The sequence below is a fragment of the Rhinolophus sinicus genome, chromosome 2 (genome assembly GCF_057876585.1).
Source record: "Rhinolophus sinicus isolate RSI-liver-muscle chromosome 2, RSI-T2T, whole genome shotgun sequence".
NCBI lineage: Eukaryota > Metazoa > Chordata > Mammalia > Chiroptera > Rhinolophidae > Rhinolophus > Rhinolophus sinicus.
The window spans coordinates 49481575-49496419 of NC_142502.1; the positions used below are offsets into that span (position 1 = coordinate 49481575).

The window sequence follows — 14845 nt, forward strand, 5'->3', positions numbered from 1 at the left end:
TTTACAAATTGAAAAAACGATTTCTTATCTATTTCAGACAAGGTTAATATTGTAAACATATAATAAAAAACTTGCAAATCAATAATAGCAAATGGACATCTCAATAGAAAACTGAGCAAAGGATAAGAAATATACAATTCATAGGAGAAAAAATAAAAATATATTTAACCTCTAATCAAAGGATGCAGAGAAAAAAATTAGCTGCATCTCTAAACCTATGTAATTAGAAAGATTAAAAACATGACATCATTCAATGAGCAGTCTCTCTTCTGGAGGGGTTGCATATATTGGCCTTAAACATTTCTGGGAAGCAGTTTGGAAATAGGTATCAAAATCTTTAAATTGCATAGCTTTTGATCCCGATTTTTCATTATTACGTATTGATTGTAAGGTTATAATCAGACAATTTTTCAAAATTGTACACATAAGGATTCCACTGTGCTGTTATGGATAAATTTAAAATACTGGAAATAGCCTAAATATCCATCAACATAGCAATGTTGAATTAAATTTTGGTAGTCACACTGTGGGAACTTATGCAGGTGTTAATGACTGACATGAAATATTACATGACATACTACTGTTCAGTGAAAGAGAAATTCAAGTTTCAAAAAAATTACACAGATATTGTGATTCCTACTTCTAGTTAGGATTTTAAGTGATATTTTTCCACAACTTCTTTATATTTTTTATATTATTTGAATTTTTTCTATATGGGTTATCTTTTAAAAACAGGAAAAACAGTAAGTTTTATTTGAAAAAACAGGTGCAGTGTTTGGATGCACAGACAGGAAGTTTTGTCTGTTAGAAACTCCAACCACATTTGTGGTGTCAGAAGAGTCTGGTGAAAATGGTGGTCAGGGCACTGCTGAGTGCTCACTGCTGAGTGCTCAGTTCAGTGTATTCTGCAGATAGCTCAAATTGCAAGAGAACCTATATTCCTGATAAATTTTATTCAATTACACAGTAGCAGCATTTTATTTTATTTTGGCTAGACTATATAAAGTCTGATAACATAATAAAAATGTAAATAAATTTGTCTTCCAAATACAATAAACTCATAAACTAACAAAGCAAAATGATTACCTACCTATCTCCCTTTGGTTTTCTTTTTTGTAGTGTCTTCCCTTTGGGTCTTCTTTCACTTCCTAAACAGGGGCTCCCACCAGGTCCTGTTACCCGTATTGATTCAAGGCCTTTGGAAGATTTTTTAAATGTGAATTCCACTGGTTCTCCTTCTTTTAGGCTTCTAAATCCTTCCATGAATAATTTGCTCTGTAAAGAGCACGGGAGGGAGGGGGAGAGAAAGAGAGATCATGATTATCAATGCTTTACGAAGTATCTCTATAATTTTAAGATTAACACAGCAAGATATTCTGTTATCCATTACAAAGCACAAAGTTGTTGTTTTTTAAATAGAATTTATACCATTTTAAAGTTTCCTGTTACAATGTTGGAAGTGACAGAATAAACTAATACCATTTTAAAAGGCAATTTGGCAGTATTTACAAAAATGTAAGTGTGCATATTCTTAGACCCAGCGATTCCACTTCAAGGATTCTCCTACAGACATACTCACACAAAGGTTAAAAATAAAAATAAAAAAGGACCTATATCAAAATTTACCACTAGTAAAAAATTACAACTACCCTAATGTCCAATGGGAAACTGATTAAATTATAGTAGAGCTATTGAATGCAACATTATTGAGCCATTCAAAGAGATCTGTATTTATTAACATGGGAAGATTAACATGTAATATTGTTGATTTAAAAAATTAAGGTTAAAGAAGAATGTGTTTACCATAATGCCATCTATGCAAAGAAGTTTTTAAAAGATACATGTTTATCTATGTAGAGATGGGGTCTGGAACAACAGACAAGTTGTAAACAGTTATTTTCTCTAGTCCTTTTCTGGGAAAGTGGGGAACTTTTTGACATACACATAATTGTACTGTGTTGACATTTTATAATTTGAAAGCAAATAGATTTTTATAATTTATTTTTATAATTTGAAAGATAGTTGATTTTTGCAACAAAAAAAAAGTTTCCTGACTATGTAAGTGTAAAAGTGTAACCTTGGTTACGAATATGAATTGTCTCTTTCGATCTTACTTTTGTCAAAGTCAATGTGCCAATTCAAAATCTACTAAAAATAACTGCCATTAATTTTATTTTTCTTCAAACCCCCTTGTGTATATTTTACAGATCTAATTTGGAATACCATGTATTTTTTCAAGACCTTTCTGAATTTAAAAAGGGCAAAAGGAAGCAAAACTAAATAAATATGGCCGAAGACCTTGGTTCAAGTCCAGTTCTTTAAGTAAATAACTATGCAGCTTTGAGTGAGCCATTTTATCTCTTTTCTGTTTATCTGTGAATTCAAGGGATTTGAGCTTCCCTACATACGTTCTGAGGAACAGTGGTTCCAAAAATAGGCTCTGTGAAGAATGATTTTGTGGTCAAATAAGGTTGTGAAACACTGTTCAGTATATTGTTTCTCCTTAGTGCTCATATTAACATATTAAAGTTTCTGAGATGTCCTACCCACCACCATTCTCCACTGAAATAAAAATCTTTTTTTAACTGTGTTTAATCTAGCAATTTCCCAACATAATTGATGCCAGAGCCCTTTCTTTATAAGCACAGGTGATTAGTATACTTAGGAAAATACTAAACCAGAAAAATCTTTATCCCTCTCAATTCCATTATTCAAAAGGCAGTTAAATAATTACATATAACCAAATAATTACATGGAACAAATAAAAACAACACTTCAGAATTCAATGCAAAAGTAGACTATTCATTGTGAAAGTAATATAATATGTGAAAACAGGGATTTTAACCTGTTTCTAGTGCAGGTCATCTGACACTGCTAAATCCTTCATGTGGAAGGAAGTCTGCAACTGGCTCACATTTTCTGCTGTCTGATGCTGTGTAGGAATCAGAAGGAAAAAGAAAACAAAACCAAAAAAACAGAGCTGCCTACACTGTTTAAAATACATATATATAAATACTCTTTATAAAGCTTTTTTTTAACATTTCCAAATCTTCCACTTTTTTCCTCCTGAGCATTCTCTTCACTAATTATAATAGTTCTTTTGCTTTCATTTTTCTCACTTCCCACTCACGAAGGTGCAGATTATCAAATGCGATGAAGTGGAGTGTAAGTCAACTACTGCAATTAATTAGAACTATCATATGTTCCTGTTTTGTTTCTGTAGTAAAAACTCCATCACTTATTTATTTCCTCTTAGTTCCTAGTGTCCTCATGCATTTTCACCAACTTAATTTGATTTCATTTTCCATCGTTACAATTTACGATAGGTATCATTTATAAGTAAACTTATGATTGATAATTTGGATTTGGACCTTTCAAACCTAAAGTAAATTTCCAGATCTTACGGGCCACTAAGTTCTGTATATTTTTCATGATATTTTGAAATAATACTTTTTAAAAATTCTGTCATATACTCATGCTTCTCCAAATTAGTATATAAGGCAATGTAGGTTCATAATACTTCATAAAAATAATAATATCCCTAAGAAACTACAGTGGCATTGCAAGAAAAAGACAATTCACATATAATATTTTATCTTTGCTATTATATCAAAAACTGCTACTATACAGGTGGGAAAGATTTGTTGAAAGATGGGGAATTCGTTCATTATATTTCTTCACAAAAATCCCCTTCTCTTCTTGACTTGACAATTTTTATTAAAGGTGCCTCCATTTTTCTAGTCAAGCTGGTTCTAATCCTTAGTTTTACCCAAACCCACTTGTTGAATCTGCACATTTTATCTCCCTAATTTCTTTCATCTGCCCCAACCATTTCACTGGATGACTGCTGCCCTACTTCAGGTCCTAACTATATCCTACTTGGATAAGTATAATAGTTTCTTCATTGATATTTTGGCATCAGGTCTCCTCCCTATGCCAGTGTCTTCCACACCTGCATATTCTCACTTACTTAATCTTAGCCTGTTAGTCTCCTGCCTCAAAGATCTACAATACCTCTCTTAGGTTGTAGGTGAGAACATTCATATTTTAAGGCAAATGATGTCGGCCCTTCTGTAAAGTGAACGAAGAGAATATCTGGGCAACTGGTAAAATATTGGATCAGACACACAAACCCCTCTTCATTCTAACAATTAGGGGTCCCCAGTACAAGAGCTGGCTTCCTAACCACTCAACCTTAAATCATTCCATCTCTCATTCTTACCCCTCATTCATCCGTCTGAAAGGTCAACCAAGAATCACAAAATATGCAGCATAATGAAGAAAGGCCAAAATAAATGAGGGGACAAAAGAAATTTTATATACCATCCAATTAGTACATCAATAAAACAAGAACAAAAACAACTGGGGAATTTAAAAAACACTCTAGGAAAGTTAAAAATGATTGTTGAAATTAGATGGGTTGGAAGTAAAAGGTTAGAAAATATCTCAGGACAGAGAAAAAACAGACCTCCCCCAAAATGAAATATATGAGAGAAAAAACGAGTACAGAGGATGAATCCAAAAGAAGAAATATTCAACTAGAACCAATGTTCCTGCGAGAGAGACTACAGAAGATGGAGGAAGAGAAATTATGAAATGAATACTATAAGAATATTTCCCAGAGCTAAAAGGGAATACCAAGGAGAGGCCTATACTTGGAAGCAGTATTGAAGCTTTTAGACATGAGGTACATTTTTGAGTGCATGAAGAGAGTGTGAGATTTTAATGGAGACTGAAGGTAGTCATCCAAACTGAGCTAATGGTTTGACCATATGCTGATGTAACAGGATAGTTAATGCATGTCTAGAGATGGCAAGTAGCTTAGTTAAACATAATATTGTGAAGGGGATAACCAAAAATGAGGCTGGAAAATACAAGTGACAGCCAGACCATAGAAATTGTTCACACCATAATTTTAGTGTCTAAAATAAAGATCTAATGATACTTTTTTGCTTTTAGAAGTAGCAAGATCAAATCTGTGTTTTGAAAGATACAGCTTCTTTGGCAGTGTGTATGTATGGAGACAGGAAAAATGTATGTAGGAATACCTTTTACAAGGTAAATGCCATAGGCTTAGCAAGAGATTGTTAAACTACAGTAAAAAAAGAAAGGAATAATTGGAAAACACATCCTCCTTTACAAAATACTTCAGGAGTTATATTAGGTTGGTACAAAAGTAATTGCGGTTTTTGCAATTATTTTTAACCTTACTTTTGCACCAACCTAATACATATGACCTGCTATAAATCATTACTTGCCCCATGTAACAATGTATTGTTAAAATGTATGGTGATGTTATAAGAGTAACACAAACATCTTTGTAAGAGTGATCCATGTCTTCATCACAGAAAGGGTCACTTATTAGTCATCTGGGAGACAACAACTCTAAAAATAAAAATCTGGCTTTTTTTCGTTTACCACCACTTCTTGAACAAGTCAATCTTGAGTTGATATCCTCTAACTATAACAATAAATGTAAGTGATTCTCTCAATTACTAGGCAGTATAATGAAAATGAAAAATTAAATTGTAGAAAATTTTCAGGCCAATAAATCTTGGTATTACATGTATGTTACAAATAAACATATTTGTGGAATAACGTAATATTAATAGGCTAAAAAAAATTAATGAAAATTCAAATACATTCCATTTCTTTTTAATGTTTTTATAAGGCAAAGCCTAATTTTTTCTAAGGTATCAGTGAAAAATCCACAATTAATGAAGGGCAATTCATTATTACACAATATGCAGTGGTAGCGATATCACACAAAATGCATGAGAAATGGCCAAGATTCTTAAGAACTATATGCTTTTGCCCTACGTGCAGAAAGATCCTACAGAAATCATTAAGCCTGAGGCACACAGAACACAATAGAAAAATCACTGGAGTAAGTGCCAGGAGATCTGGTATCTACCTTGGCTCCACAACTAATGTGTTGTACAACCATGGACAAATTGCTTACCATTGAGTGGGTCACTCTCTTTTCTTTTTGTTATAAAACACAGACTCTATCTTTTGTTATAAGACTTTTTCTTTTTTAATTCTGTGACTTTACTCTGTTTTTTATGTGGACACAGATGGAAATAAGTGGGTACCTATTTTTTTTGTCAATGCTGAAGTGTGAAGGTATTTCCCTTTACACATTCTTAATATTACCCCATTTACTGAAGAGAAGATTTTAGTTCCTAATTAAAATCCCCTAAGAAAACAGAAGCTAAAAAAAATATGGCAGCATTATAGAAGTCAATGTTTACTGAGTTTTATTTAAATAGATAAGATTCAGTTAAGCCCAGTCAAATCATTAAATTTCACATAAATAGGATCAAAAACTGAGGTTTTTCTACCTTTCTTGAAATTTCTTCCTTGAAGTTGAAGAAAGGCTTAGGTAAGCCCCTTCATCTGGGCTGTACTTCAAAATTGGGAAGGACACACTAAAATGAACAATACGACTGGAATGGCATTTAAAAGCGCACAATGGAAAGCATGCAGCGATTAAAACTGGATTTGAATCCTGGGTTTGAATCCTGATCCCACTACTTAAAATTTCAAGTTGCATGCATGACCACAGACATGTTAAAAAAATCTCGAGCCCCAGTTTCTTTATCTATCAACTGAGGGCAATAATATCTTCTAGGAGTAAAAATTATCAAGGTCCAGTAATTGTTAGATTCCAAATAATTAATGTAAAATGCCAAGAACCATGTATAGCACACTGAATAGCAGCTCAGTAGTTTATATTATTTTTACAAGTATCCAGTCTGCTCCTCTATCTGCTGCCACAAGCCCAGCAGATGTAGGAGAATAGAAACAGGTATCAAGAACCTGTTTATCAGTAGACACTGTGTGGAAGGAATGCTTTCACTGTTGTCTCATTTGATACAACCTATCCTTATTCACTACTCGCACTTGGCAAATGTCCACACATTACTGAGTTTCAGTTTAAACATTATTGCATCTTTATAGTCTTTCATGATGAGCAAATACAGGTATTCCTTTTCCAGTGTTCCAATTATACCTGACATATATCACAATTATAACACTTATTCTGCATTACAATGTATCTGCTTTCTTGTAAGGCTACAAACTTCCTGAAAGGAAATACCACAATTCTTTGTATACATCCTTATATCTGAAACCATCCTTGAAAGATAGCAGGATGTTCAATATAAATTTGAGGCAGAAGGGGAGAATCAGGATGGCGGGGATCAAGGGAGAGTAGTTGTGACTTTCTCTCTTTTAGATGAGAACATTGAAAGACCCAAAGTCATATCTGATCACTGGTGGAGTCAGGACTCAAAGCCTGAACTCTAATTCCAAAAGCTCTTATATGCCACGATGCCTAGTGTAACATGTTAGATTATTTCAATTGTCCCAACACCATAATCACAATATTAAGCTTTAGAATCTTCAAGCAATAGGCCTCTGACAGGCCTTCCTACTCACCTCACACTCATCTTTTATCCCTTAACTATTAAAACTTTTAAAATTTTTCTGTAAAATTTTTGGTTGATACATTGCATTGTAAGAAATTAATCCTTTTATGGACATTATTTTATTACCTCTTTTCAAAAATAAGCACTTAATAGATAAGGGCTAAATAACAAAATTAAATCCCTACCAAATCTAAACTTCTATGATATTCACGTTTCATCAAACTGAAAGATAATTCAAGTAGATCGTACTTATAAAATACATCTCTACAAATGGTATTGTAATAACTGGATATCATATGCCAAAACAAAACAAAACAAAACAGTAAAACATCAAAATTACAACTAACTACAAAACAACCATCATTGAGAACCAGCTGCAGTCTAGCTGAACAGAAGTCCTATAACTAAGGATATAACAGAAGTCATATTGAATTGGTAGGAAAGGTGGAGATATGGAAAGGGTTGGTCCCACACCACCTGTGGAGGATAAAATTTGGGAGGGATATCTCCGCTGTGGAGGTCCCCCAGAGGAGTGAGGAGTCCCAGCACCACTCCCCTGCAAAGGATTCAAGTGCCGGGGAGAGAAGTACCCTTAACTTCTGGCTGTGAAAACCAGCAGAAATTGTAGCTGAGTGAGGGAGAGGGAGTCCCAGGCACTCCTCTTAAACGGCACACACAGCTTTAGTCACTGATGGACTCACTCGCTCTGAGCTCCAACTCTGGGTCAGCAACTCAAAAGGCTCCAAGGACATATGAGGAAGAATTGAATTGTATGGTTTCAGAGTGAGGGCTGGAGAGGCAGCCTTCTCCTCTAAAGAAGAGCTTTGTTAAGCCCTACCTGACCCAGGTGTGCAGATGCAGGCAGTTGCCATATCTGAGTCTCCACCAACCTAGCTAACACTGTTCATCCTGTCCTGGTGATTCCCTGAGACCCTGCCCCACCCAACTTGTAGGCCCACCAGAACCACTTTCAGTGGCTTTTCCATACAAATGGCCTGTCGTGGCGCAAGCTGCAGACTTCCCTAAAATCTCTCATATGTTCACAAAATCCAGACAAGCTGCATGTGGCCTTGGCATGCCCTGTATGCCTTGCTAAGCAGACCCAAGCCCAGCACTAAATGCGGCTAGACTCAGTTTGCTGAGCTTCTCCCATGCACCTCCAAGCCCAGCACAAGTGGCAACCCTTTGCAGATCACTTTGTAGCTCATACAAAGTGGCCCTGGACAAGGCTGCCTTTGTCCTGCACCAGAGCCCCTCCCAAGAAGCCCCAGAACCAACACACACAGTGGTCAGCTTTAGACAACACCAGAGCACCCCATCCAACCACCTTCACAAACCACACACACGAAGGGCAAACATGGCAGGCACCAGAGTCCTGCTAAAGCAAATCCTACTCTGTAGGGTCAACACACACACTGGGTTCCTTCACTGTAGTCCAAACCAGTCCTCACAACCAATCAGACTGAGGGTCAATCCCCTATCGATGGGTCAATAGCTATCAAGGCTCAACTACAACAGAAGGGCACACACATCCCACACAAGGGACACAGCTGAAGCACCTGGATCAGATGGCCAGAGAGACTGTGCCTCTTGGCCCCACAAAACACTTACTATATAAAGCCCCTCTACCAAGGTTGGGAGATGTAGCAGCCCTACCTAATACACGGAAACAAACAGAGAGAGACAGCCAAAATGAGGAAACAAAGGAATATGTCCCAAATCAAAGAAAAGAACACGGTTCCAGAAAAAGAACAAACAAAATAGAGACAAGCAACCTCCCAGATGCAGAGTTAGAAACACTGGTTATAAGGATGCTCAGTGATCTCAGGGAGAACTTCAACAAAGAGATAGAAAAACATAAAAATGGAGATAGAAAACATAAAAAAGAACAAGTCAAAAATAAAGAATACAATAACTGAAATGAAGAATACATTAGAAACAATCAATAATAGATTAGATGAAGCAGAGAACTGAATCAGTGATCTGGAAGGTAAGGTAGCAGAAAACACCTACTAATCAGAACAGTGAAAGGAAAAAAGAATCCAAAAAAACTGATGACAATTTAAGGGGCCTCTGGGACAACATCAAGTGTAACAACATGAACATCATAGGCGTATCTGAAGGAGAAGAGAGACAGCAAGGAACTAAAAACCTATTTGAAGAAATAATGACAGAAAAATTGCCTAACCCGGCAAAGGAAAGAGACACACAAATCCAGGAAGTGCAGAGTACCAAACAAGATGAACCCAAAGAGGCCCACACCAAGGCACATCATAATTAAAATGGCAAAGGTTAAAGACAAAAAGAGAACCTTAAAAGCAGCATAAGAAAAGCAGTTAGTTATATACAAGGGAGCTCCCATAAGACTGTCAGCTGATTTCTCAGCAAAAGCTTTGCAGGCCAGAAGGGATTGGCATGAAATATTCAAAGTTATGAAAAGCAAGGACCTACAATCAACATTACTCTACCCAGCAAAGCTATCATTTAGAATTGAAGGATAAAGTGCTACCCAGACAAGAAACAGCTAAAGGAGCTCATCATCACCAAACCAGTATGATAAGAAATGTTAAAGGGCATTCTTTAAGACGAAGAAGAAAAAAGTTTAAAAAAATATGAATGATAAAATAACAATAACTATATGACTATCAACAATTACTTAAATGTAAAAGATATAGGGCTGCTGGGCAGCTGGATGGCTCAGTTGGTTACAGAGCGAGCTCTGACCAACAGGGTTGCTGGTTCCATTCCCACATGGGCCAGAGGGCTGAGCCCTCCACAACTGGAGTGAAGACAATGAGCTGCTGCTGAGCTCCTGGGCAGCTGGATGGCTCAGTTGGTTAAGAACGGCATGCTCTCAACAACATGGTTGCTGTTGACTCCCACATGGGATAGTGGGCTGCACCTCCTGCAATTAAGATTGAACACGGCACCTGGAGCTGAGCTGCGAAGGAGTGGCTGGATGGCTCAGCTGGTTAGAACGCATGCTCTCAACAACAAGGTTGCCGGTTCAACTCCCACATGGGATGGTGGGCTGCACCTCCCGCAACTAGATTGAAAACGGCTACTGGACTTGTAGCTCAGCTGCACCTTCCACAACTAAGATTGAAAGGACAACAACTTGACTTGGAGATGATAGGTCCTGGGAAAAAACAGGACCCAATAAAGTCCTGGAAAAGGTGTTCCCCAACAAAGTCCTGTTCCCCTTCCCCAATAAAATCTTTAAAAAAAAAAAAAAAAAAAGATATAGGGTTGCTGAATGGTTAACAAAACAAGACCCTGAAATATGGTGCCTACAAGAGACTCACTTCAGATACAAAGACACACACAGACTGACGGCAAGGTGATGGAAAAAGATATTTCATGAAAATGAAAACAAACAAAAAAGCTGGGGTAGTAATATTCACACCAGACAAAATAGACTTTAAAACAATGGCTATAACAAGAGACAAAGAAGGACCCAGTAATCCCACTTCTGGGTATTTATCCCAAGAAACCCAAAACACCAATTCAAAAAGATATATGCAACTATATGTTCATTGCAGCATTATTTACAATAGCCAAGATATGGAAGCAACCTAAGTATTCATCAATGGATGAATGGATAAAGAAGTGGTACATATATATAATGGAATATTACTTAGCCATAAAAAGAGAATAAAATCTTGCTATCTGCAAAAACACTGATGAACCTAGAGAGTATTATGCCAAGTGAAGTCAGTCAGACAGAGAAAGATAAATACCATATGATTTCACTTATAAACAAAATAAATAAACACACAAGACAGAAAAAAACTCATAGATACAGAGACCATTTTGATGGTTGCCAGATGGGAAAAAGGGTTAGGGGGTGAGGGGAAAAGGGGAAGAGATTAAGAAGTACAAATTGGTAGTTAAAAAATTATCATGGGGATGTAAAGTACAGCATAGGGAATATAGTCAGTAACATTGTAATAACTACATATGGTTTCAGAAGGATAGTATATTCATCAGGGTGATCACTTTGTAAATTATATAAATGTTTAATCTGTGCTAATCACCTGAAACTAATGTAACATTGTATGTCAACTATAATTGAAAAATAAAAAAAATATTTTAAAAAGCGAATGTAGACATAGTCCTTACACCTTTCACAAAATCTAACTTAAAATGAATCATAGAGCTAATTTTACTATAAAACTCCTAGAACAATGGAAAAAATCTAGATGACCTTGGGTGTGGCAAAAATTCAAAAAACCAAAAAGCCAGTGGATGAATTAAAATATAATTTCAAAAATATTAACACAGAAGAAGACAGAAATGGAAGAGGTCAAAAAAGAAAAAAAATACTAGGTTGGATAAACAAAAAATAACAAAGTGGGGGTGACCGGTTAGCTCAGTTGGTTAGGGCATGGTGCTACTAATACCAAGGTTGCTGGTTCGATCCCTGCATGGGCCACTTTGAGCTGTGCCCTCCTTACAAAAAAAGGGAGAAGGAAAGGAAAATTTCAGGGTGGTCGGTTTGCTCGGTTGGTTAGAGCGTGATGCTAATACCAAGGCTGCTGGTTCAATCCTCGTATGGGCCACTGTAAGCTGCGCCCTCCTTAAAAAAAAAAGTGGCATGTAACTAAATACATTAAGTGTAATGGACTTAATATTCCAAGTAAAATGCAAAGATCGACAGAATGGATAAAAAAGCAAGATATGACTATGTGCTGTTTATAAGACAGCCACTTTATGAAGATACAGCAAGACTGAAAATAAGATGATGGAAAAGACATACCATTAAAACAATAAGCAATAAGAAGGCTACAGCTATGCTAATAACAGTAAAACTAGACTTCAAGACAAAGAGTATTGCTAGAAATAAAAGACACTTAATTATAAAATAAAACTCATTCAGACATAATAATCATAAGTGTGTATATGCCTAATACCATAGCTTTGAGATGAATAAATCAAGAATTGACAGAATTGTAAGAATAAGTAGACAAATCCCAATCATAGTTTTAATAGTTGGGAGTTTTTAAATACACCACTCTCAGCAGTTTATAATACTAGAACAAAAAAAAGTCACAAAGGACACAAATCTTAAGAAACACTATCAACCACTGTGTTCTAATTGCCATATATATATGAAACGCCCAACAACTACAAAATACAATTTTTTACAATTCCACACAATCCATTCACCAAAATAAACCATAAGTTGGGCGATAGTAAAAGTCTAATAGATTTCAGAAGGTCTTCTTACAGAGTATAGTATCTTATCAAAATAATTAAAATACAAACCAATACCAATAAGATAAATAGAAAGGTAAATTATTACAAATGTTTTTTATTTAAATAATGTAGTTTTGATTAACATGATAAATGAAAGAAGAAATTTAAAAATTTTTGAATTGAATGATAGTGAAAAATACAGCATATCAAAATTTGTGGTGTGCAGCTAAAACCATAGGTGAAAATTTGCGATGTAAATGCCTATATTTTTTTTTTAAAAGAGGGCTTAAATAAATATTTTAGAGTTTCACCTTAAGAAGCTAGAATGAAAAGAAGAGCAAAGCAAGCGTAAAGTTAGTCAATGGCAGAAAATAATAAGAATAAGAGCATAAATCAATAAATGGCAAAAAAAATACAGAAAACTAGAAAGCAAAAAGTCAGTGTTTTCAACAAAATTGATAAACCCCTGGGTAGCCAAAGAAGAAAAAAAGAACACAAATTACCAAAATCAGGAATCAAATAGGACCTATTACTACCAATCCTACAGACATTAGAAGGATAATAAAAAAATATTATAAATAGATGGTTACCAATAAAAGTGACAACTTAGAAGAAATGGACAAGTCTTTGAAAAATAAGACTTATCAAAACTGACACAAGATGAAACAAAATAATAACTGAAAATACAAAAAAATAAAATTCACCTAAAACTCTTAGCAAACTAGGAACAGAAAGAAACATTCTCAGTACACCTAAATGGCATCTGTGAAAAACCTAAAGCTAAATAAAACTTGATGAAATATTGAACATTTTCCTCCTCAGATTGGAAATAATGCAAGGATGCTCACTCTCATCACCTCTATGCAACAATGTGCTGGAGCTTGTAGACACAGCAGTAAGATGAGGGGAGCAGAAATATTGGAAAAGAAGTAAGCCTGTCTCTATTTATAGATAACATGAATAGTTTTGTAGAATACATTAAAGAAACTTCAAAGCAACCATTAGAACTTTAAGTGATTTCACAAAGTTTCATGATACAAGCTTGAAATACAAAAATCTAAAATGTATTTTTATGTACTAACAGAAAACAATGGGAAAAACAACATTTAAAAACATACCACTTCCAAATTATGAAAAGTTATTAAAGATGTTTAAGAGCTCTACAGTGAAAACTACAAAACACAACTGAGAGAAATTTCAAGTTAAGTAATAGGATAATATACCATGTTAATGGATTGGTTGATGTAATATTATGGATTCTCTCCAGTTTGATTTATAATTTTAACGAAATCCCAAACATAATTCCATTAGGCTTTTGTACAAAATGAGAAGTTCATTCTAGAATTTATACAGAAATTAAAAGGATATATAGTATACAAAGCAATATTGTAAAGGAAGAACTGAGCTATAGGCCTTACACTAGCTCACAAGATTAAGTATATAGCTATTGTAATAAAGAAAAGTTCTATATGGATCAACAAATATATCAAAGTAACAAAAAAGAGCCCAGAAGTTCACTCATGCATGTATAGTCATCTAACCTCTGAAAAAGGTTCCAAAGCAAGCCAATGAAAAAATCTTTTCAATAAAATGGTGATGAAATAATTTGATATCCTTATGCAAAAAGTGAACATTAATCCCTATCCCACCATGAAAATATAAACTAACTTGACATGGATCACAGGCCTAGTCAAAAAACTAAAGCCATAAAGCTTTCAGAGGAAAATGTAGGGAATATTTTTGAGACTTGGAGATAGGGCAAAGGTTTGTGAGGACACAGAAATCAATAATCATAATCAAACTTCATGAAAATTAAAAACTTCACATCAAAAGATATGGTTACGAAAATAAGTAGGAAAGACAGACAGATTAAAAGTAAGTATGCTTGCCTTTTATCCTTGAAGGAAAGACAGTCTCTATGTTCCAAGGCTGTTTGCACACTTCCTTGAAAAGATAGTGTGCAACAATGGAGTCAGTACCTTGCTCTCAGGATGTGTTACAACCTGAGTGAGAGACCCAACAATTGTCTCTCAACAATATCAAGTGAAAGCAGCTTTACACAAAAAGAGTACATACTGTGTGATTCCATTTGTTTGAATTTTCAAAGAAATAGTTGATATTGAAATTATTGTCATTGTATTTATAAAGTATTTAGTAAGACCAGCAGACACGTATATGGCACTATATTGGACATTACCAGCCAATTTTAGAAA

The 14845-nt window shown here is 35.1% G+C and overlaps 1 protein-coding gene across 3 annotated transcripts in view; it reads right to left on the reverse strand.

Annotated features, from left to right (window-relative positions):
- The window catches only part of LIN28B (lin-28 RNA binding posttranscriptional regulator B), a 118130-nt gene that overhangs the window by 53428 nt on the left and 49857 nt on the right, over nucleotides 1–14845 (reverse strand). For all 3 annotated transcript variants that reach the window (XM_074333347.2, XM_074333346.2, XM_088795534.1), the window contains one exon: nucleotides 1091–1275. In XM_074333347.2, the coding sequence (XP_074189448.1) occupies nucleotides 1091–1275 (185 nt within the window). The remainder of the gene's footprint in view (nucleotides 1–1090; nucleotides 1276–14845) is intronic.